At 37.4% G+C, this 19,734-nt stretch overlaps 1 protein-coding gene across 1 annotated transcript in view; it reads right to left on the bottom strand.

The window, feature by feature from the left end:
• Positions 1-19,734, bottom strand: part of MAN2A1 (mannosidase alpha class 2A member 1) — a 167,052-nt gene that overhangs the window by 124,773 nt on the left and 22,545 nt on the right. The window contains exons 2-4 of the mRNA XM_030326180.1: positions 17,062-17,319; positions 14,575-14,719; positions 1,203-1,374 (exon numbers count right to left, since the gene is read on the bottom strand). Coding sequence (XP_030182040.1) covers positions 1,203-1,374; positions 14,575-14,719; positions 17,062-17,319 — 575 coding nt within the window. The remainder of the gene's footprint in view (positions 1-1,202; positions 1,375-14,574; positions 14,720-17,061; positions 17,320-19,734) is intronic.

Here is a 19,734-nt window from a genome sequence, read left to right as displayed (position 1 = left end):
ACGTCCCAGCTGGGTGACCCTGGACGACCAGTGTCTCTATCTGTAAAATGAGGACAGTCATTGTACCTACTTCACAGGACCGCTGCAAGGATTATCCGTTATCATTTGTGAAGTATCAAAACAGGCGCTAAAACAGTGAGCGCTGTACATGTGATACTAAATAAAAGAAAGCAATGCATGCTAAGATAATCTTTATACTCTTGGGAGCAGAGAGGAGGGAGGCAGGGGGATCAGAACCTCCCACCATACCATATTAAAAAGATAAATTTCAGGATTTTAAAAAGTGAATGATAAAAAGTTAAACTGGGTGGAAAAAAAGGACTCTTCCTCTGATCTCTAGATTGGGAAAAACCTTTTAAAATATGACAGTAAAGCTATTAAGAAAACAGATTGATATGTTTGATTACAATAAAATGTTTAAAGCATGTATATGAAATGCTAAGATTTAAGAAAATAACTTGAAAAAAAATAAGGGTTAACGCACGTGTGTACAAACTTACAAATCAGTAAGAAGAAAAGTATACCATCAAGCAATTCACAAAAAACTTTGCCTGTACATATGAGAAAGTACATAACCTTATCAGTAATCAAATTTTCAAATTAAAATATTTCAGCCACCATCGGGGCACCTGGGTGGTTCACTGGGCTCAGGTCATGATCTCACGGTTCATGAGTTTGAGCCTCGCATGAGGCTCTGTGCTGACAGCTCAGAGCCTGGAGCCTGCTTCGGATTCTGTGTCTCCCTCTCTCTCTGACCCTCCCCTGCTCACCTTCTCTCTCACTCTCTCTTAAAGATGAATAAACCTTAAAAAAATTTTTAAATATTTCAACCACAAAATTGGTCAAAGTTTTAGAAAAAAAATATATTGGTGGCCAAAAGGCAGAGACACTGGTACATGGAAACAATCTTTCCAGGGGTCACTTTGATTATATGCTTCAAAAAGCATTTAAAATATTAAGCCCCTTTGACCTAGTAATTCAATTTCTGGGACAGAGTTGGAACATCAGGATTTCAATAGAACAGTTTCAAGTCACTTTTCCACAGATGAAGCAGAATCAAAGAAAAAAAAGATTTGGAGAAATATTTTAAGTTTCAGATAGAAAGCTAAGAATTTTCATCCTCTAAAAATTCAACACATGTTTCACTGTGTAATTAATTAATATTACCAAATTGCAAAAAAAAAAAAAATCTTGAAACAAACCTTTTAACAGCATCCTTCTTCGGCTTATCTATAGTATCCCACCACTTTGAAAGGTAAGAAATCTCAGACCACATAAATTTCCTCCGTGAGTCTTCTTTCAGCTTGATGACCATGTTATTAAAAATATACTGAGTCATCTCTCTAAAGTAGTCATCAAAAGTCTTCAACCAACCTAAATCAAAACACAAATATACAACAAAGGTCTGATTCATATGTCTGATTTCAACTCAGTCACATTCCATTACATGACCTTTGGATGCCCTTAGATGTTTCATTCATATGAAGACACATTTACAAATTTCACAAATATTTCAAGTAGTGAATTTCAAGTAGTGAAATTCCATTTGAATGCACATGACACTCAAAAAGACACTAATGCTACAATAACAAAAATAGCCTGAAATCTGTACAAAGTCAGAAAGAAATGAGAAAAATGAGACAAATGACCTGAGGAAAAAAAGCATTTATTTATGCATGATAATTATAGTACCTGATTCGATTATGTATAATTTATCTCTAATGTAAGGAATTTGTCTTCATTTTAAAAATCTGAACAGCGTTAACAAGTTGGCAGTACTGTTCTCATCATATGGAATTAAGAGTGTATCCTTTCATACCACATCTGAAATTCTCTCCCCATTTTAGTAAGTGAAACTAAGAAAATCGTAAGTACAAACTATATCTAAAAGCCAGCAGCAAAGCAATAAGGTAATTAACAGCACTATTATGAATACAGAGAAGTAGAATTCTGCCAAGCACAGGCATTAGTTTCCAAAGGCTGCAAATTACTCCATTTTTTGGAAGCACAGACTGACACTAATAAAACAACACAAGTGTATATGAAGTCTTTTTCAAAAGAAAATTGTAGATGTTAATGACTTAATTCTACGACTTTTCCTCCTTCTCAAATACCCTGGAAACTTTATCTAAAGATATTTGGAATTTCACTATAAAGAAACCTTTTTTTTTTTTTTTTCAACGTTTTTTTATTTTTATTTTTGGGACAGAGAGAGACAGAGCATGAACGGGGGAGGGGCAGAGAGAGAGGGAAACACAGAATCGGAAACAGGCTCCAGGCTCTGAGCCATCAGCCCAGAGCCTGACGCAGGGCTCGAACTCACGGACCGCGAGATCATGACCTGGCTGAAGTCGGACGCTCAACCGACTGCGCCACCCAGGCGCCCGTAAAGAAACCTTTTTAACAAGACCCACAAGTCTAAGCATAGCCCTATCTGGCAGAGTATTAAAGCAACATGACAAGCGGCTGAGGCATACACAGTTACCAATTCTATCTACTAGCCAAGTGGATCCTCCAAGAACAACCTCTTATCTATGAAATCTTACAGAGATAGGGGTGTTCTATACATCCAGGCTAAACTACCACTCTATTTATTTCCAAAACTCAAACATGTGGGAGGACTAAAATATAAGGAGTCAACTGGTTATTTCTTTTGTCTATAATTAAGTTAAGGGGCGCCTGGGTGGCGCAGTCGGTTGGGCGTCCGACTTCAGCCAGGTCACGATCTCGCGGTCCGTGAGTTCGAGCCCCGCGTCGGGCTCTGGGCTGATGGCTCGGAGCCTGGAGCCTGTTTCCAATTCTGTGTCTCCCTCTCTCTCTGCCCCTCCCCCATTCATGCTCTGTCTCTCTCTGTCCCAAAAATAAATAAACGTTGAAAAAAAAAAATTAAGTTAATATTTGAAGTACAGTATACTGACTGAAAAAAATGAAAATCTGCTAGGGCAGAGAAGACAATACAAGTATTTTGACAATACAAGCATGAGCTTCTGAAAAGGGCATTGCTACTCTGACTGTATTTCTCCCTTCTGCTTTAACTAAAATCTATTGATCTATTCATTCTAGAGTTATTTACTGAGCATGTACAAAGCAACAAGTATGAAACTAGAAGCCAAACAGGAAGGCAGTGGAAAATTGTCTTTACAGGACTTTCTTGATCTGGGGCACTTTCAAGTCACCAAAGAAGGGTACCTGGATAATTCAACTTTTCCATGCTAAAAAGCCTGCACCTACAGAAAATTCAAAGATATCTCATGAAACAATGGTCTGCAAAGAATCCCATCTTGCTTGAGGAAGGTACAAACCTGGACTCCTGTCCCAGCGCATGAAGCCAAGATCTACATCTGGATTCCCAGGGACAGGCAAAGAAAATCCAACCTACCCCTAAATGGGAATGTTCAAACTTTCTGCTGACCATGCCAAGAGAAAAAAACATCAAGTGCTCAGACATGAGCCCAGGATATAATATAGCACTTGATAAAGATTAGTTGCTATCGTCATCATCATCATCATCATCATCACCATGTTTTTAATTGCCCTGTCCCCATCTCTACAATTGAAGCAGGTAAAAAAGGAAATAAAAGATAGTTTTAACATGTAAGTTTTGAAAAGGATACCTTTATTTAGAATGTTTACAGAAATTGTTCCACGTCTTAAACATACTGGTTACCCAAAATTATTGTTTGCAAAGAATTAATTCTATGCCCGTTGTAGGCTGAATTGTGTCCCCTCAACATGCCTACGTTGAAATCCAAAACCTTAGTACCTCAGAATGTGACTATATCTGGAGACAGGGTCTTTAAAGAGGTAATTAAGGTATAATAAAGTCATGAGGGTGCGCCCTACTCCAATATGCCCTTGTAAGGACAAGCAGATAGACACAGACACACACAGAGGAAAGATAGAGGAGAGAGACCTTCAGAAGAAACCAGCACTGCCAACTCCTCGATTTTGGACTTGCAGCTTCCAGAACTGTAAGGAAATAAGCCACCCAGTCTGCAGAACTTTGGTATGGCAGCCCTAGTAAACTCATATAGTCCTAGAAAAAAAATGAGTGCTGCTACCATCCCAAAAATAAAGAATGCAATGTGGGAAGAATTTTTATTTTACTAAGCACTGTCATAATATCTAATTGAATATATAAAGTACCTCCATATTGCAAGACTGAACTGAAATCAAATGCACGTAAGTGACAACAATTTCTGCCCCATGCTATTATTACTCTATATGTGCAGTAAGAACCACGTAAATTATTGAAATTGCTCTATGAGAACTACCGTCTTTAAGGCAACACTCACAACTTTTACCTACATTTTTAACAAAGATCAAAACTAAGCCCTAATCATTTGGCTACTTACTCAGTAAAAGAACTACGAACAATGGAATGACTCCAAAATTAACAACAAAACTCTAGTAACCTAACATAGAAAATGAATTTAGAAGAAATCATCTTTATGAAGATGAATAAGTAACAAGGTTTTTTTTAAGTACAATTACTTGTTTTCATCAGTTATAATTTATTATTAGCTAAGACCCTTTCAAAGAATAGTTTATCATTGGAGTTGTCATAAAGGAATCACAGTGACTGATTAATCCATTTTGCCTTCGACACTTCATTTGCCCTTCAACAATCATGCAGGATATATGTCAAAGATATTTACGTGAGCCAAAGTACATGCTCAGAGATGTCAACTTAAAAGCCTTCCATAAAGCTCATCTATAATAGACATTAATATCACTACAATATAGCACAATTAATGAAGAATGAACTAAAAGATAGCCTCTTGCAGCTTTCAATATTGAGTAATCTAACAGTAAATTAGCTTTTATTGCTCTTATACAATAGAGTAATCAAGTATTCCCTTTTACACTGAATTGGCTATTTCTTTCCCTAAATTACTGTAAAACTACAACTGTATATTAACATGAGACCAATCAGAAGGATAGTATTTTATGAAAAGTTGTATGGGATGAATTTTTGTGACATAAAATTAGATTCCTACCTCTGGATTTAATAATCTTAGGACATTGAGTTGCAAACTGATTTACTTAAGTGGTCAATTCACAGCCTTTTTCTTTCCCTTGAATACACTTGGAAATTGAACCAGGGCTAGAAGAGCACACAGAAAACCTTTCCATTTACTGTTTTCCACTCTAACAACACTCTAACCCATAAAATAGCTAATCACTATTTTTAAGTAAGTGAGGAAATATCTGCAACAAAGAATACACAATTAGAAGTTCTGTAATGGATGAATTAACTCTAAATTTGCTCTATTTTATCATAAAAAAAGTTAAGTTCTAGGGACGCCTGGGTGGTTCAGTCGGTTAAGTGCCAACTCTGGACTTTGGCTCAGGTCATGATCTCCCGTTCCTGAGTTCAAGTCTTGTGTCAGGTTTGGGATTCTCTCTCCCCTCTCTCTCTGCCCCTCCCCCACCCACTTGCACACGCACAAGAGCGTGCACATGCGCTCTATCTCTCAAAATAAAGAAATAAAACTTCAAAGAATTTAATTTCTATAATATAAAGCCTAGTAATGTTGAAAGCTCTACTGCTTATTTTTAATGTGCATGAACAATTAAGCACTTAGTGACTGTTTGCTGACAAACCACCATTTTTAGAAATTTGACTCCTGATCTAGCTTTGTAGTCTGAAGACTTTGCGGCAATTTCATCCTCTGGAGGAACACTTAGTTTTATTTGGTTCAAGGGCATACACAGCACTGATTTAGGACCTGGGCAAGGGTATCTCACCCTGAGCCCTGGACTTGAGGGATCTTCCTATTCTTCCTCTGACCACATCCCTTTCACAAGGCAAAGAAAGAACTGCCCACCCAGAGCCTGCCTTGACCTGCCCTCCTAAGCACCATGACCCAGAAATGTGTCCAAATAGCCCCAAGCCAGTTTCTAGAGCCCAGAAGGGGCCTTCTATATGTCTTTCTAAAGGACAGTTGACCTGGAGGTGGTAATCTCTGTAGCCTGAGCAACAGCCAGGGGGATACAGTTTGCAGGGATGTGGGAAAAGTGCTGGCGTGTCTGTGCATCTGTGAGCAAAGCCCCTCCTGGTTTAGGACAGGGCCATTTCTGGGAAAGGAGGTTGGGCTGCCCCACAGGCTGGCTTTTCCCACACAAACTCAACACATTCCAGTGGGGAATTGGAGCCCCAGCAATCTCAACCCACATGTGGCCTTCCTGATAACTGTGCTATTCCTCAAGGTAGGAGGAAAAGACCTATTCTACTTATCATGTATCAGTTTGATTTATAACTTTCAAATGTTTACACAAAGGGTCTGAGGGCATCCACATACTTTTACACCAAGTCCTACAAATTTGGGAACCTACAACCTGAACTCCCAACCAGTCAATTCTCATGAATCTAGCACCTGGTATGAAGACTACACCATCAAGAGTTGAATAAGTACATGATAGATGAGTGAAATGTATAGCCAAAAGAATAGGGGGAAAAGGGTATATAGAGTATAAATACAAATTTATTACTTCAACTAGAAATGAAACAAAAAGGAAAAGACACCACACACACACACACACACACACAATTAGCTCTAACATAGCCACTGTCTGTTCTGCTAACCTAATCATCTTTGATCAATATCTTTAAGTTACTAGCTTATATTTAAAAAGGCTCTGTCAGCCCCAAGATGATTTAAAAGATGCATCCCAAAGAAGTCATGCCCCTCAAATCATTGTTACACTGTTGTGGTTTCCACTACTATGACAATTATTTTTTAATGACTACATTAATTCTACTCAGTTAAGTAGGTACCAACTGTTAAGAAAAGATAATAAATCTTGCATGAAAAATAATTATAACAAGATAATAAACATTTAAAAACTGCAACTTAAGCTTCATGTTACTTCCATTTTAACATAGTATTCTCTAATTTAAAAATAAGTACAAAGAGGATTCATAAAACAAGAAAGCTTCTTTATTTTAGTAATGAAGTCATCGTCTACCAACAAATGATCAACAGGCTTCTTCCATCACTTGTCAAATCCTTCCATATTTGATTTTAACATCCAGTCTTACACTTAAGACATTGCATACCATGTTAATTGGTATTATCTTAACTCAAACAATAAACTGTGAGTTTTAATTAATGTCCTGTTCTAGTTTATCCATTCACACACAAATCAAACATCTAATAAGACAAAGCAAAAAAGCTAATAAATGAAAACAGATTCTACAGTAAAAATAAGAACAAAATGCTATGGGAATAAAGAAGTGATAAGTTCCTAGCAGAAGGACAGAAGATTCTTAGAATAGTCATCGTGTGGATAGAGGGAAAAGGGGGTAGATCCCAAATAGAAGCAAGGGCATATGGAAAAGACACTAAGCCATGAAGTCCTGTGTCAATCTCAGGGAGAAGGCAGCCAGGTGTGGCTGTATCGGAGCTTACATGGTGGAGGTACCGTGAGAAATACAAACAGAAGCGGGGGCAGACCACTGAAAATCTTCTGAGCCATTCTTGTTTCTTAGTGAAGGAAGTTAACGTCTTCTGTGTTTTCAAAAATGACTACTGTGAGCGTAAAAGATATACTTCAGTGTACAAGACAAACAGGAAATGAGGCCACTGCACAAGTTCTGCTAGAAAATGGTTCTGGAAATAGAAATAAGAGGCCAATGAGGCAAAATGAAGAGCATATGTTAGTTGACTGAAGTTTCCAAGACAGAGAGAGTCAAAGATGAAGCTGAGGTTTTCCAAAGACCTAAACCTGCTGAATCCTACAAATGCTTCTGAACTCAAGTTTCCAGAATAACCTCACCTTTTTTCCAGGTGATTCAGTGTCATCTAATAGATTTCAAAGCATATCAGCTTCACTTCCACTAAGGTGTTTGAGATACAGCACTTTTTGAGCCAGTGTAAGATGCTGTCACTGGTAATTCTATCCCACACCACAGGAACCATCTGCATCACTGTTAGGAGAGCTGGAGTTTTGTTCATCCTGCAGCTGTAATATGCACAATGTCCAATTGTGATCCTTTACTCTATTGCTTTTCTAAATGTCCTTTAAAAGACCTGTGTACCTTGATATGTGACACCTGCAATTATGAGATCAACCTCCACAGTAATTTCTAAATCTGTGCTAAAGTTACTTCCCTCCTTTGTTAAGGATTCCATCCATGAGCATCATCAATTCACATGGAGCAGGACACTTCAGGCCTACTAAGTCTTCCCCAAATAGAGCATAGTGCTTTGAAATAATGAGACAGGTCTATAATATGAGAGACATCCTTAGAAGTAAAAGTAACAGTGACTTCCTTTGAGGAGTTACTCTTAGTGTATGTGAGGTTATTTAGCCCTATGAGCAGGCAAATACTGGGCATATAATCAAAGTTTCTAAAAGAAACCATTTAAAAGCTGGAAAATACTGCTTCCAAATTACTTTCTAACTGTAAAATATGTAGCAATGAGGAAAACCACTCACCATCTCATGGACTCAAGTAGTATTTAAGGACAGAGACATCCATTTCAGTAAAGACAGACCAGAAGGAAAAAAAAAAGGATGAGGAACAGTGTGGTGAGGTGTCTACTCTTCCAAGATAGTTCATAAAATGTTTTTTATCATTAAAAATACTAAAGTAGATGACATTGGCTTGGAAATACTTAAAAGACCTTCCTCCTGGAAGCTTTGCCTGTGGGTTTCAGAAGTATTACCTTCAAGAGACAGTATTAAGTAATGGTTGTAAGTCCTAATTCCAGAGCCAGACGGCTTGGGTTAAAGCCCAGCCCTGACATGAACACATTACCTGGACTCCCTTCTGCCTTAGTTTTCTCATTTGTGAAATGAGGGTAATAACAGGACTTTTGTCATGAAGTTGCTAAGAGCAGTAATGGATTTAATACATGTAAAGTACCTAGAATAGTGCCTGAAACATAGTAAAGTCCCATAAGTATTAGCAATCATTTATATAACTGGTGCAGTGGTGAGCTCTGAAGCATCAGACTCAAAAGACAGACAAAAGTAACCAAAATAGGAGAATGGGGACATGTGTGACAATCACCTGCATCTCTAGGTAATACCTGATACATGTGCTCCTAAAGAATGCAGTCCAGTTAGAGCCCCAATGGACTTTTCCCCCTCTAAAACAGAACCTCAATATACCAACTCTAGAGATCTCTTAAAAATATAATTCTAAAGAGCCATGTAAATATTTAACTCGTAATGCCAACATTTTCTTAATTAAGATTACCAGATAAAATACAGGATGCCAAGTTAAATTTGAATTTCAGATAAATAATGAATAAATGTTTACTATAAGTGAATCCCATATGAGATCTGCAAGACATATATACTAAAAAAACTATCCAATGTTTACTGGAAATGTAAACATTTTTTAAGCCAAATCTGGCAATGCTATTAACAACCCAAAGTTCAGATAAATGTGCTGAATTAGCTAATGCCCATAAAGCAAGAAAATCATTTGAACTAAGTAACATATCTTGAGAGGCAGCATAGTAAATGGAAAGAGCACAGACCTCAGAATCAGGCAAATCTGAGCTTTAATTGCCATCCTGTGCCAGTGTCTAACTGATGGATCTTGAACAAATTAGTATACCTGCTTAGTCTCACTGTCCTCACCTGGTAAACGATGTATGATTTACTGGTGTTGAGGGTTGCAGAATGTATTACACAAACTAATGTAAGATACACAATGAATACCAGTTCTCACTCCGTTCTTCCTCATACTATCTTAGCTCCAGAAATTCAAATTTCCCACCACAGTAGCCAAAACCAAAGAATTCACTTCATCTCTCAATCACTAACCAGAACAAAGGACTCCCCAAACTGTCCACAAACAAACCTCCCCTCTCCTCACCATCTCCTTCTATTCAGCAGGTTCCTTTGGAAGCCAGAGTTCCAAGTCCCCCCTGCTTTCGCCCACCCGGGCATTACCCAACTGTGGGGGGACCACAGCTCTTCTCTTATGACTGTTCTTAACAATATTTTGTTAAGAATATTTGTTAAGAATAACAGAGAAGCTTTAAAAATAACATTACACAGTGATTTCCCCATGTTTTTGTTCTTTTGCTTTTTAAGAATAATAGCACATAAACTCATTTCAAATTATAATACACTACTAAATGCAAAATTCTGTTTTTCAATTTGCCACAAAAGAAAGTCAAAAAATTCTACTCACTCATTTGAATCAATAAAAACTCTGTAAAAGAACTGCAAATGCACAAAAGAAAATTATTTTCCAGTGTGACTCTTGTACCTAGGTCTCCCTTCTATTTGGAGTCAGACCACATGGGGGATTATTTTCTAATGTTCATTTTACAAATTGCTTAACTAACAATATGCTGTCCAACTTTCCATTTAGTACACCTTATCTTCTCTCTACACACTGCGATTTCTTTGAAGGAAAATTAACTAAACATTTCAGCAGTTTAAGTAGTGGGAAGCAAAGAATTAAGATTGTAGATACAAAGGTGCTGTAATTGTGTTTTAATCAGCTTATTAAATATAACATGAACATGTATCAATCAACTAACATTTAATTTCATGGTCTGTGATTCAAAACTTTTTAAAAGCGTAACAGGACAAAGTTATCAGCACTGACTTAACAATTCCCTTCCAATTTTGTTTTAACTCATGTAAACCATATAAAATATATGACAACTGTTACATGTCCTCATGGGCTGGAAGAAGACATAATTAGAAATTTATTAAAATATAAACATAATTTGAAATTTATCTGTCTTATGAGATATCAGAACATGGTCCAAAAAAGAAAAATATCTACATATATAAAAACACAACAACATAATTCTTTTTCTTTAACATAATTCTTAAAGTTAGGGAAAATACAGGAATCTTTTAAAAATCTATTTCAGTACTTCTATCCCCAACAGACAAAACTCCACCAATGAAACAAACTACCGAGCTAAAGTTTTAAATTGTTGCTGTAGAAAATGCAAACAAGTCTCTATAAATCTCATTTAGAAAGTAAACCGCCTAATTGCACATTCATTTAGGCGTATTCCACAAAGATTTCCTGCTACAGAGTCACATTTGGACTTGGAATGTTTGTGCACATACTTCTCTCTATTCCTCAACTGAAAGTGTGGTTCTTCATGATCTGAATGATTTGGCTTGTCACAGAACAATTTAGTTTACCTAAATTCTACTTTTGTTAAGGAGTGGTGAAATTTTTTTATTTTTTTTAATCTTTTTTTTGAGAGAGAGAGAGAGAGAGAGAGAGAGAGACGGAATGCAAGCAGGGGAGGAACAGAGAGAGAGAGAGAGAGACACACAGAATCCAAAGTGGGCTCCAGGCTCTGAGCTGTCAGCACAAAGCCCAACGCGGGGCTCAAACTCATGAACCGTGAGATCGTGACCTGGGCTGAAGTCGGACACTTAACCAATTGAGCCACCCAGAGACCCCGGAGCGGTGAAAATTATTTAAAAAGTCAGTGGGTTCTATTCTCTAGCATTTTGCTTTACAGTAAAAAAAAAAAAAAAAAAAAAAAAAAAAAAAAAAAAAAAAAAATAGCTGTAGTTTTAAAAGGTCTGTGTCTGACCATTATTTTTTCCTCAAGTGGATGAAGGCCTGAGGGTAAGGGTCATTAACATCTTTTACTAAGACAAAAAGATTCAATTGTGGTTGCTAAGATACCAAGAGACAGATTCCTCTATTGCAGTCAGGACCAGTTATTAGGGATGTCTCCCCACAGAACAACACATGAACCACACTGGGCACCGCTCACCGCACTGCTAAGGCAAACAAACAGAATCTAAAAGGCGCAGACAATCCCTGCCCTTGAAGAGCTTAATATCATCTGGTGTTTGTATTTAAAATTACAAAGCATATTTTAAATATTTTTTTTTAAGGAATAAAAATAAGACAACAGGAAGAAGGGAAGGAGGGAAGATAAAACCACATGTCAAGGTCAAATGCTTCATCTGAAGCTGCAGAGTCAGATGCCCTGGCTCATTTAGCTTATTTAACTGAATGAGTCAGTACTATGTGCTGCTTACTATTCTGGGAGTTAGTGACCTGGTGGTTATAACACAAAGTGTGAGCCCTCATGGAGTTTACATTCTAGAGTAGAGACGATGCAGAAGTGCTATAAATGTTTACATGTGTGCCTATGTACAGGTGTGCATCCAAAGTTCAAGAAGCTAAGGAGGCACACAGAGACAGATGGAGAAGGCCTTATGTATATTTACCAGTTACTGTATGTCAAGTGGCAGGCTAGGCAATGAGGACGACTCTAACAGGAGGCGCATGTACTCCGACTCTCGAGTATACTCAGGTGGGAGATCCAGGTAAACTAATAAGGCATTCTTGTGGGGCCACTTCCTGCCCCCGTAAACTTGGTAACATCTTCCTCATGAATAGTGACACTGATCTCCAAGGGTTTTTGTGAGCATTAGATGTTAATAAAACATTCGGCAGACTGCCTGATAAACTACAAATTTTATTACTACAGTTAAGTGCGCATGTTACAGAATTACAAGAAATGAGATTGGTGGAAAGTGAGGATGGCAGAAAAGGGGAAAAAGGAAAAAAAAAGTCTTTAAAAATCTAAAAAGCAAGAGAAATGGATTCACACGAGGACTCACAAGACATAGCACAAAGTGTATGTATAAACCTATAAGAAATTGGACACAATGGAATCACATCACACACCCAATTAAGTGACAGGAACAGGGGCACCTGGGTGGCTCAGTCGGTTGAGCGTCTGACCCTTGACTTGGGCTTAGGTCGTGATCTCACGGTTTGTGGGATGGAACCCCACATTGGGCTCTGTGCTGATGGTGTGGAGCCTACTTGCAACTCTCTCTCCCTCTTGCTGCCCCTCCCCCGCTCAGGTGCCCTCTCTCTCTCCCAAATACATAAAAACTTAAAAACAAATTAAGTGACAAGAACAAAACCGTAGATGGTTGGCAGAGAAAAAAGGAGAGAACAATTTAAATACTACAGTGGCTCTGCCACTGTTTCACTGAATAAGGGAATGTTTCAGAGTGAATGAGATTTATAATTAGATGTGATTTTCATCACCTTTTGTATTTACTTGATAACTAACTCCTGCTTTAAGATGCTACTCCAACCATATGATCTGCATTTTACAGATACACAAATGTGCCCCCAGGGACATGGGGGCAAGTATATGGTAGAGCCGGGATGCGGGCCTCATTCTGCCAGGTTCCAGACCCCTGCAGTCTTTCCATGACGCCCAGCCATCGGAACTTGGATTTGAAGGGAAAGGCTAAGACAAAGGAGGAAAATGATGCAAAACATTTAAGAGGAAAGGTTAATAAGGCTGAAAGGTATTTGTAGGAAAAGGTGAAGTCATTAAGAACAAAGAGAAACCAAGTCAGAAGCTCGTGCAGCAACTGCTCAACACAAATTTCCAGAATAATACTAATTTCCTCTATTTCATACCTCTTTGCATAATAAACACTGAAGTACTATGGGAATTCAAACATTTCAGCATCCAAACTCTCCCCTGTGTACCTCACACACCCAAAAAAGCAGCACATGTGCCTGCACCCACCTGTACACACACTTCACCAAATCACACTTCCAGACATAGAGTAACAAGTTCTACTGTCTTAGCAACAGAAAGAAAGGAATACATGCCAATAAACCAGTGGGAAAGAATGTAAGTCGGAGATAAATGAATGTTGGAATAAAGAAAAAACTTCAAAGTACAGGTGAATAATGGTGCCTCTGATAGTAATGATGAAATGGAGAAGCTGAGAAAAGTAACAAATAGAAGCCTAAGTAAGTCCTTCGGAAGAAGTCTTTGGAAGTGCATTCCCCCCCAAAAAAAAAATTCCTGCAGTGGAATTCATTAAGTATTTCTTCTGTGCCAGTGTACTCACACTCACAAATACATACATCGAATCATATTTCCCACTGTAATTTTAGCAATTTTCCCTTACCTTGGAGGGAAAAATCTGTGGCACCAATAAGTAACAAAAGTTGTCAAATGAAACAATAACAATGGTAACGACAGCAGTTACTTTTGGGCCATGCATCACGCCTTAACATCTCATCCTTTGAAGCAGACACTTTAACTTGATTCTATTAGGAAAAAACTTACTTTAATATTAAGTAACTTGCCTAAAGTTGTCTCACACTGATGGGGTTGGGACTCCACACTCACATCTGCCTGACCAAGGCTCTTAACCACTTTACATTTTGCTTCTCCATTTGGAAGATTCAAATGTTCCCATAAACACTCTGCATTTTGTAATGTAGAGTTTATGAACACAAAATAATTCTCTCATGCAATATTTTAGAGAAAAGTAACTAAAATGAACAATCAGCCCCTTAAGTGAGTGCAACTTTTCAACCCCCAAACTAAGACCTTCCTGTGTTTATTACTATTTCATATTGCAGAAGTCCTATCTGTGAATGGCACACAAACTGATAAAGTAAAAACTCAAAATACAAGACATATAAAAGGAATATGCTGCGGTCACAAGTCAGCAAATAATGTCTCAAAAATGTGAGAAATTAGGTCTACCACCTTCTCATTAAAATACTCTGTGCCTATATGGGCTTAATAACCTGTAGTTTTTTTGAAGTGTAAATTTTACCTGGGTCATTATGGGAATGAGGCACCACAAAGACTTGAAGGGGCTTAGAGTCCCATTCATTAAACACATAGCTAATGTCAAATCCTTGTTTCCAAACTCCACCATCTGGGTTGTCAAAAGGAATCAGACTGTAAACATCCAACATCTAAAAATATAAAAGACACAATAAAGGGGAAAAAAAGTAAATTTAACCATGTATTACCATTTTTAATTTAAAGTTAATGTTGGAAAATATTTGCTCAAAGCTATTCATTGCTGTACTATGTGTATGCATTTTACTAGATAAAGCTATTTCTGCAGACATTAACTGAAGAGTTTAAGGCAGAAAACATTTAATTACCATTCAAATTCTTAAAATGCTACCGTATTACTTAACTATCCTGATAAATAATCCCCGCCCCCATCTGCTTCTAATGAAAAATAATTCCATTCAATTCCTTCTTGCCCTGTTCTACTTCTACTACAGTCTAGTAGAAATTAATAGGAACTAAACAGCAAGCAAACAATTTCTGATGAAATGTGATTATGAGCAAATATTTCAGCATTTTCAAATACAATACTGGATAATCACTTTTTACTTTGAGTTGTCTTTATTTCACAATTAATTTCCTATATTTTAAAACCTGTATCAGAATGGAAATGCATCTACAGCTATGCCTTCATTTAGCATATGTTCTGTTTGCCCTTTTTATTCTAAAAATAAAACTACAACTGAGTCAACAAGGCATAATCATTTAAAAATGGAAGAATTTTTAAAATTAAGACTCAGTTTCTTAATGTTCAAATGTCGTCTTAAGCTTCCAATGTAGTAGTCCTGGGTAATAACCTATTTGGACACAAAGGAAAAAATACTGCCAAAAAAACCCCACAAAACCTTAAAACCTTGTATTTTTCCCTCTAATACTCTCTCTAATATTCCCTCTAATACTAAATGGGACAAAGAACACAAGTGACTGTGGTAAAATTTAAATTATGTAAAAAATTATATCCTAATATATAAGTGGGTTACAAAAAATTTAAAGATATCGAACAAATTATATAAAAAGTGAATACAAAGTATTTTAAGATAGTAACATCTCTCTCACTTCAGAATTTATGACTTTAATAAATATAACACTCCCAAGGATGAGTCAATAAATCTTTGAAAACCAGCTGGGAAGGAGGATGTGTTAGCAGTCTCTGTTATTCCTTCTGGTCCTTTCTCCGGCCCTGCAGCTCTCCTGATTACCCACTGCCTTGCTCTGCATGCCTTCCATGGTTCTGCAACAGGGCTGTTTCTGTCCAGCCCAGATTTAATACCCCACCTCCAAAAAAAGTTCTGTGGTTCTCCTTTAAAAGGTACTTATTTAAAACCTAAACAAAGCCAAGAGTCACAAAAATAGATAGATACACTTTTAAAGCCCAGAATCCTGATACTGTCTGAACTTGGCAACGCACTAGCTGATAAGATTATAGGCACAAGGCCTGGACAACTCCCATGTCTCCAGCTTATGGACTGGCCTGTGAGCCACGGCCTCAAGAAAATAACATGTTTTCTGTCCCCAGAAGTTAGTGAAAACATCTACTCTGAAGCAAGGCCAGAGCCAACCCATTTTGTCCAGCTGTAAAATATTCACCCTTCAGGGTCCCATCACCAAGTTCCAGCTTCAGGTCTCAGGTACAGGTTAAACACAACTCTGCTAATTTGCAGAACAGAGCATATGTGACACACCCTAAATTTAAGAAAAGTAGAAGTCCTTTCTTATATCCTGGTTTACAACTCCACTACCCTCCAGAATGCTATCCAAGAGAAGCAGAATGCAAGCCAAATCCATAATTTTAAATTTTCTGATAAAATTAAGTGAAATTAATTTTATTGATATATTTTATTTAACCCAATGTATTCATAGTATTATTTTCTCAACATCTAATCAATATAAAAATGAACAATTTACCTTTGTTTTTGTAAAAATTCTCAACACTTAGAGCACATCTCACTTCAAACTAGCCACATTTCACATGCTCAGTAGTCACCTGTGGACAGTGGCTTCCATTCTGAACAGCACAGCTCTACAGTATTTCCCTTCCCTCTTTCACAAAAAGATAGTTAGCAAAAGGAATTTAACCCTACACTGTGTGAAACCTATAGTGTATAACAGAGACATAGTAAGAATACAGCTTTTCTTGTACTCTTTATAGGAAGATGAGAAAATCTCTTTGACCAAATTTAAACCTCTAAACTTCATCTACGAGAGAAAGTCAGACCTAAAAAACATACAAAAAGGCCACAGCACATAAAATAATAAAAAAAAATTGGGGGAAACACAGAATTACAGAATTTTATCACTAAAAAGAACATTAATGATCAGGTGAATAATCAAGCCAGTTTACAAAAATACAAACTAAACTCCAGACAGTTTAGGCAACTAAGTTAAAACAGACACCAGATCAAAAAAAGAAAGTAAAAGACAAAGAAGCCCAATGATTATTAATGAATGCATACATTACCTGCACATCTGAATGCCTACTTCCACCTTGTAAAGCGAATGAACAGTCTTCAGGGTCCACTACGAGGGACAGCTGTTTTGACGGCAGAAGAGGTAAGCCAGCACCTTGGCTGAAATTGCCTTGTGAACTTTTTGGACCATCCTCCACAGATTCACTCAAATTGATGACCGAGTCTCTAATATTTGAGATGATCTCATTATTCTCAGCTAGCAAACGCTCCAAATGGTCTATTTTTTCTTGCAACATTGAGAGCTGGCCCTACAATAAAAAAGAAAAAGGCAGCTATAGGAAACTCTAATATAGCTCTGCTGAGGCACACACATTTTTTAAAAAAATTATGTGCCTGCCCAAGAGTGCAGCTACTCACCCTTCACTTTCCACTTCTGTAAGTGGAATCACAAAGAGTGTGAATGGCTGGCAGTGTTGAAACACCAACTTACAGCAGAAAATCTCCATGGCTTCAATCTTTGCTTAATCATATTTTAAAATGTGCAACAGAAAGACCAAAAATATTTGGGGATATACTTCCTACTGCCCCAAACCCAGCCCTAAAAGATCTTTGAATTCTCTATAATACCTAAGAACAACATACTATGTTCAGGTATGAAATTTTAAATTTAAGTATAATTGATTTTAGTCACTTGAAAGGGTCAAAAAGCATGAACCTGAAAAAAATTATTCCATCATAATTGGCAACCCTTGTGGACAATCCTAGATAAGAAATATCATCTACAGGAAAATCAGTTAGTCAACTCTTAATTAGCCATATGCATGAAAAAACCTGGAATGCAGGTCCCCCAAGTAATCATACTGTAGGTCATTTGGACTCTCCTACCATACTGTGTGACTTTATGATTTTTTAAGTGATCCTCACGTTAAGAGGCTTGTAGTCCTTACAACATAAACCTTGTTATACAGAATAATATCTCAGCTTATGAGAGCAAGGACAATCTCTGTCTTGTTCACTCCTATCTCTGGAATCTCAAATAAACAGGAGATACTTAAGTATTTGTCACATGGCCCTTATATTTCTAGAACTCAACAAGAATTCTTTACACCTACTGTACCAGGCATAATGCTACACTGGGGAGACGGATATACATAAGATAGGAGTTCTTACCTTAACACAAAGTGACACTGTAACTAGCAAGAGACTACTCAAAAAGTCCGTGCTAGGGTTTAATAAACATAACTATATACATAGTGAAAAACAACTCTGGACACCCAAAAACAAAAGTTCTATCACCAGTAAATAATAGGAAGACAGAAAGAAGGAGGGAGGGAAAAGGGAAAACACCTAAACGTCCAAAGGTAAGGAACTGGTCAAATGGTACATCTATATCATGAAGATATTCTCAGTCCCTGAAAATACAGAAATATAAATTCTTTAAAAATTAAAATATATAAGAAGGTGTTTTCAGGAGATTCAATGGAGAAAAACCACTTTAAAAAGCATGGATACAAAATAGTAATTTGATACCATCCCTTTTTGAAAAAAAATACGTAATCGAGATGATAAAAACTGATTATGGGTATTTAAATTCTACTTTAGTCTGTTATGAATAGTTGTTGACTGTTTGATAGGGAAGCCAGGAGAAGAAAAGGATTCTACTTCCAGGTTAGTGGCCACTTCAACAAGGGGAGAAGAGAGGTCAGCAGACTGGAGTCTTCCAAGGGAAGGCCACTGCAGCAAACTGTGTAAACTGAAAGATGTCTGAAAGGACTAGAGAAAATATTTTGGAATGAGAAAAGAAATAGCCAAATTTAGAAGCAAATCAGCAGCACATTGTCTTTGTGGGGAGGAGGGAGGTGGAAGAGCAAAAGATAGTCTCCTTAGACCCGAAAGATGCTCTCCCAGGTCTATTTAGAGGCACGTGACAGAAAAAGCCCATGCATGTCAAAACTGTCACCGCTGGGGTGGTGGGCTATTTCTAAGAGGTAGAACTTTGAAACCTGTTCATCAGCATATATAGAAGGAGGAAGTACAAGGTTTTAGCACAGAACTCACCCTGTAAGACAAGCCCCATTTCCTCTACGGAAAAGCAAGAGAAAGAATACGCACCAGGTCACGACTAGAAATGGCAAAGCAAAGGAAATGTGATGGATCAGTACAACACTAGTTCAGGGCTCAAAGAGAAGCTGGCTGAACCAGTTAGATTCCAGGTCAGCAAACCCATTGAGCACTATCATACTACAAACCCTTCTTTATCAGCACATATGGATGGACAGTGGTTCTCAGTAGAAAGGCCAAAGGGAGTCCCCCAAAGTTCACCCAAAGAAGCTAAAAACATTTGAATCAGGTATGCAACAGACTAATCTGTGTATATTTTCATAAAATGACATGCTATCAAAGGCTGTCTGAAATAACAAGAAAACTTTTCTTCACTTATTATCAAAACATCAGAGACTGCAGCTTTTTGAAATCACTGCTGATGAATTCTGTTGAATATTTCCAATACTGAAGATACAAGTCTATGTCAGGGATGCTTGCAATTTCTACCACAGCAGGTAACAACAGTAAATCGAGTTCCTGATTCCAAGCAGAATTAGAACATGTTGGCTTATCTTGCCTCTAGTAAAGCTACCCTCATCCATAAAATAAAACTTTTGTCTAAAATACCACCACCCTAGAGCTTTTAAAGATGCAGCATGTTTTATCAGACCCTTACAGTG

The sequence above is a fragment of the Lynx canadensis genome, chromosome A1 (genome assembly GCF_007474595.2).
Source record: "Lynx canadensis isolate LIC74 chromosome A1, mLynCan4.pri.v2, whole genome shotgun sequence".
Classification (NCBI taxonomy): Eukaryota; Metazoa; Chordata; class Mammalia; order Carnivora; family Felidae; genus Lynx; species Lynx canadensis.
This window is presented reverse-complemented; position numbering and strand designations above follow the sequence as displayed.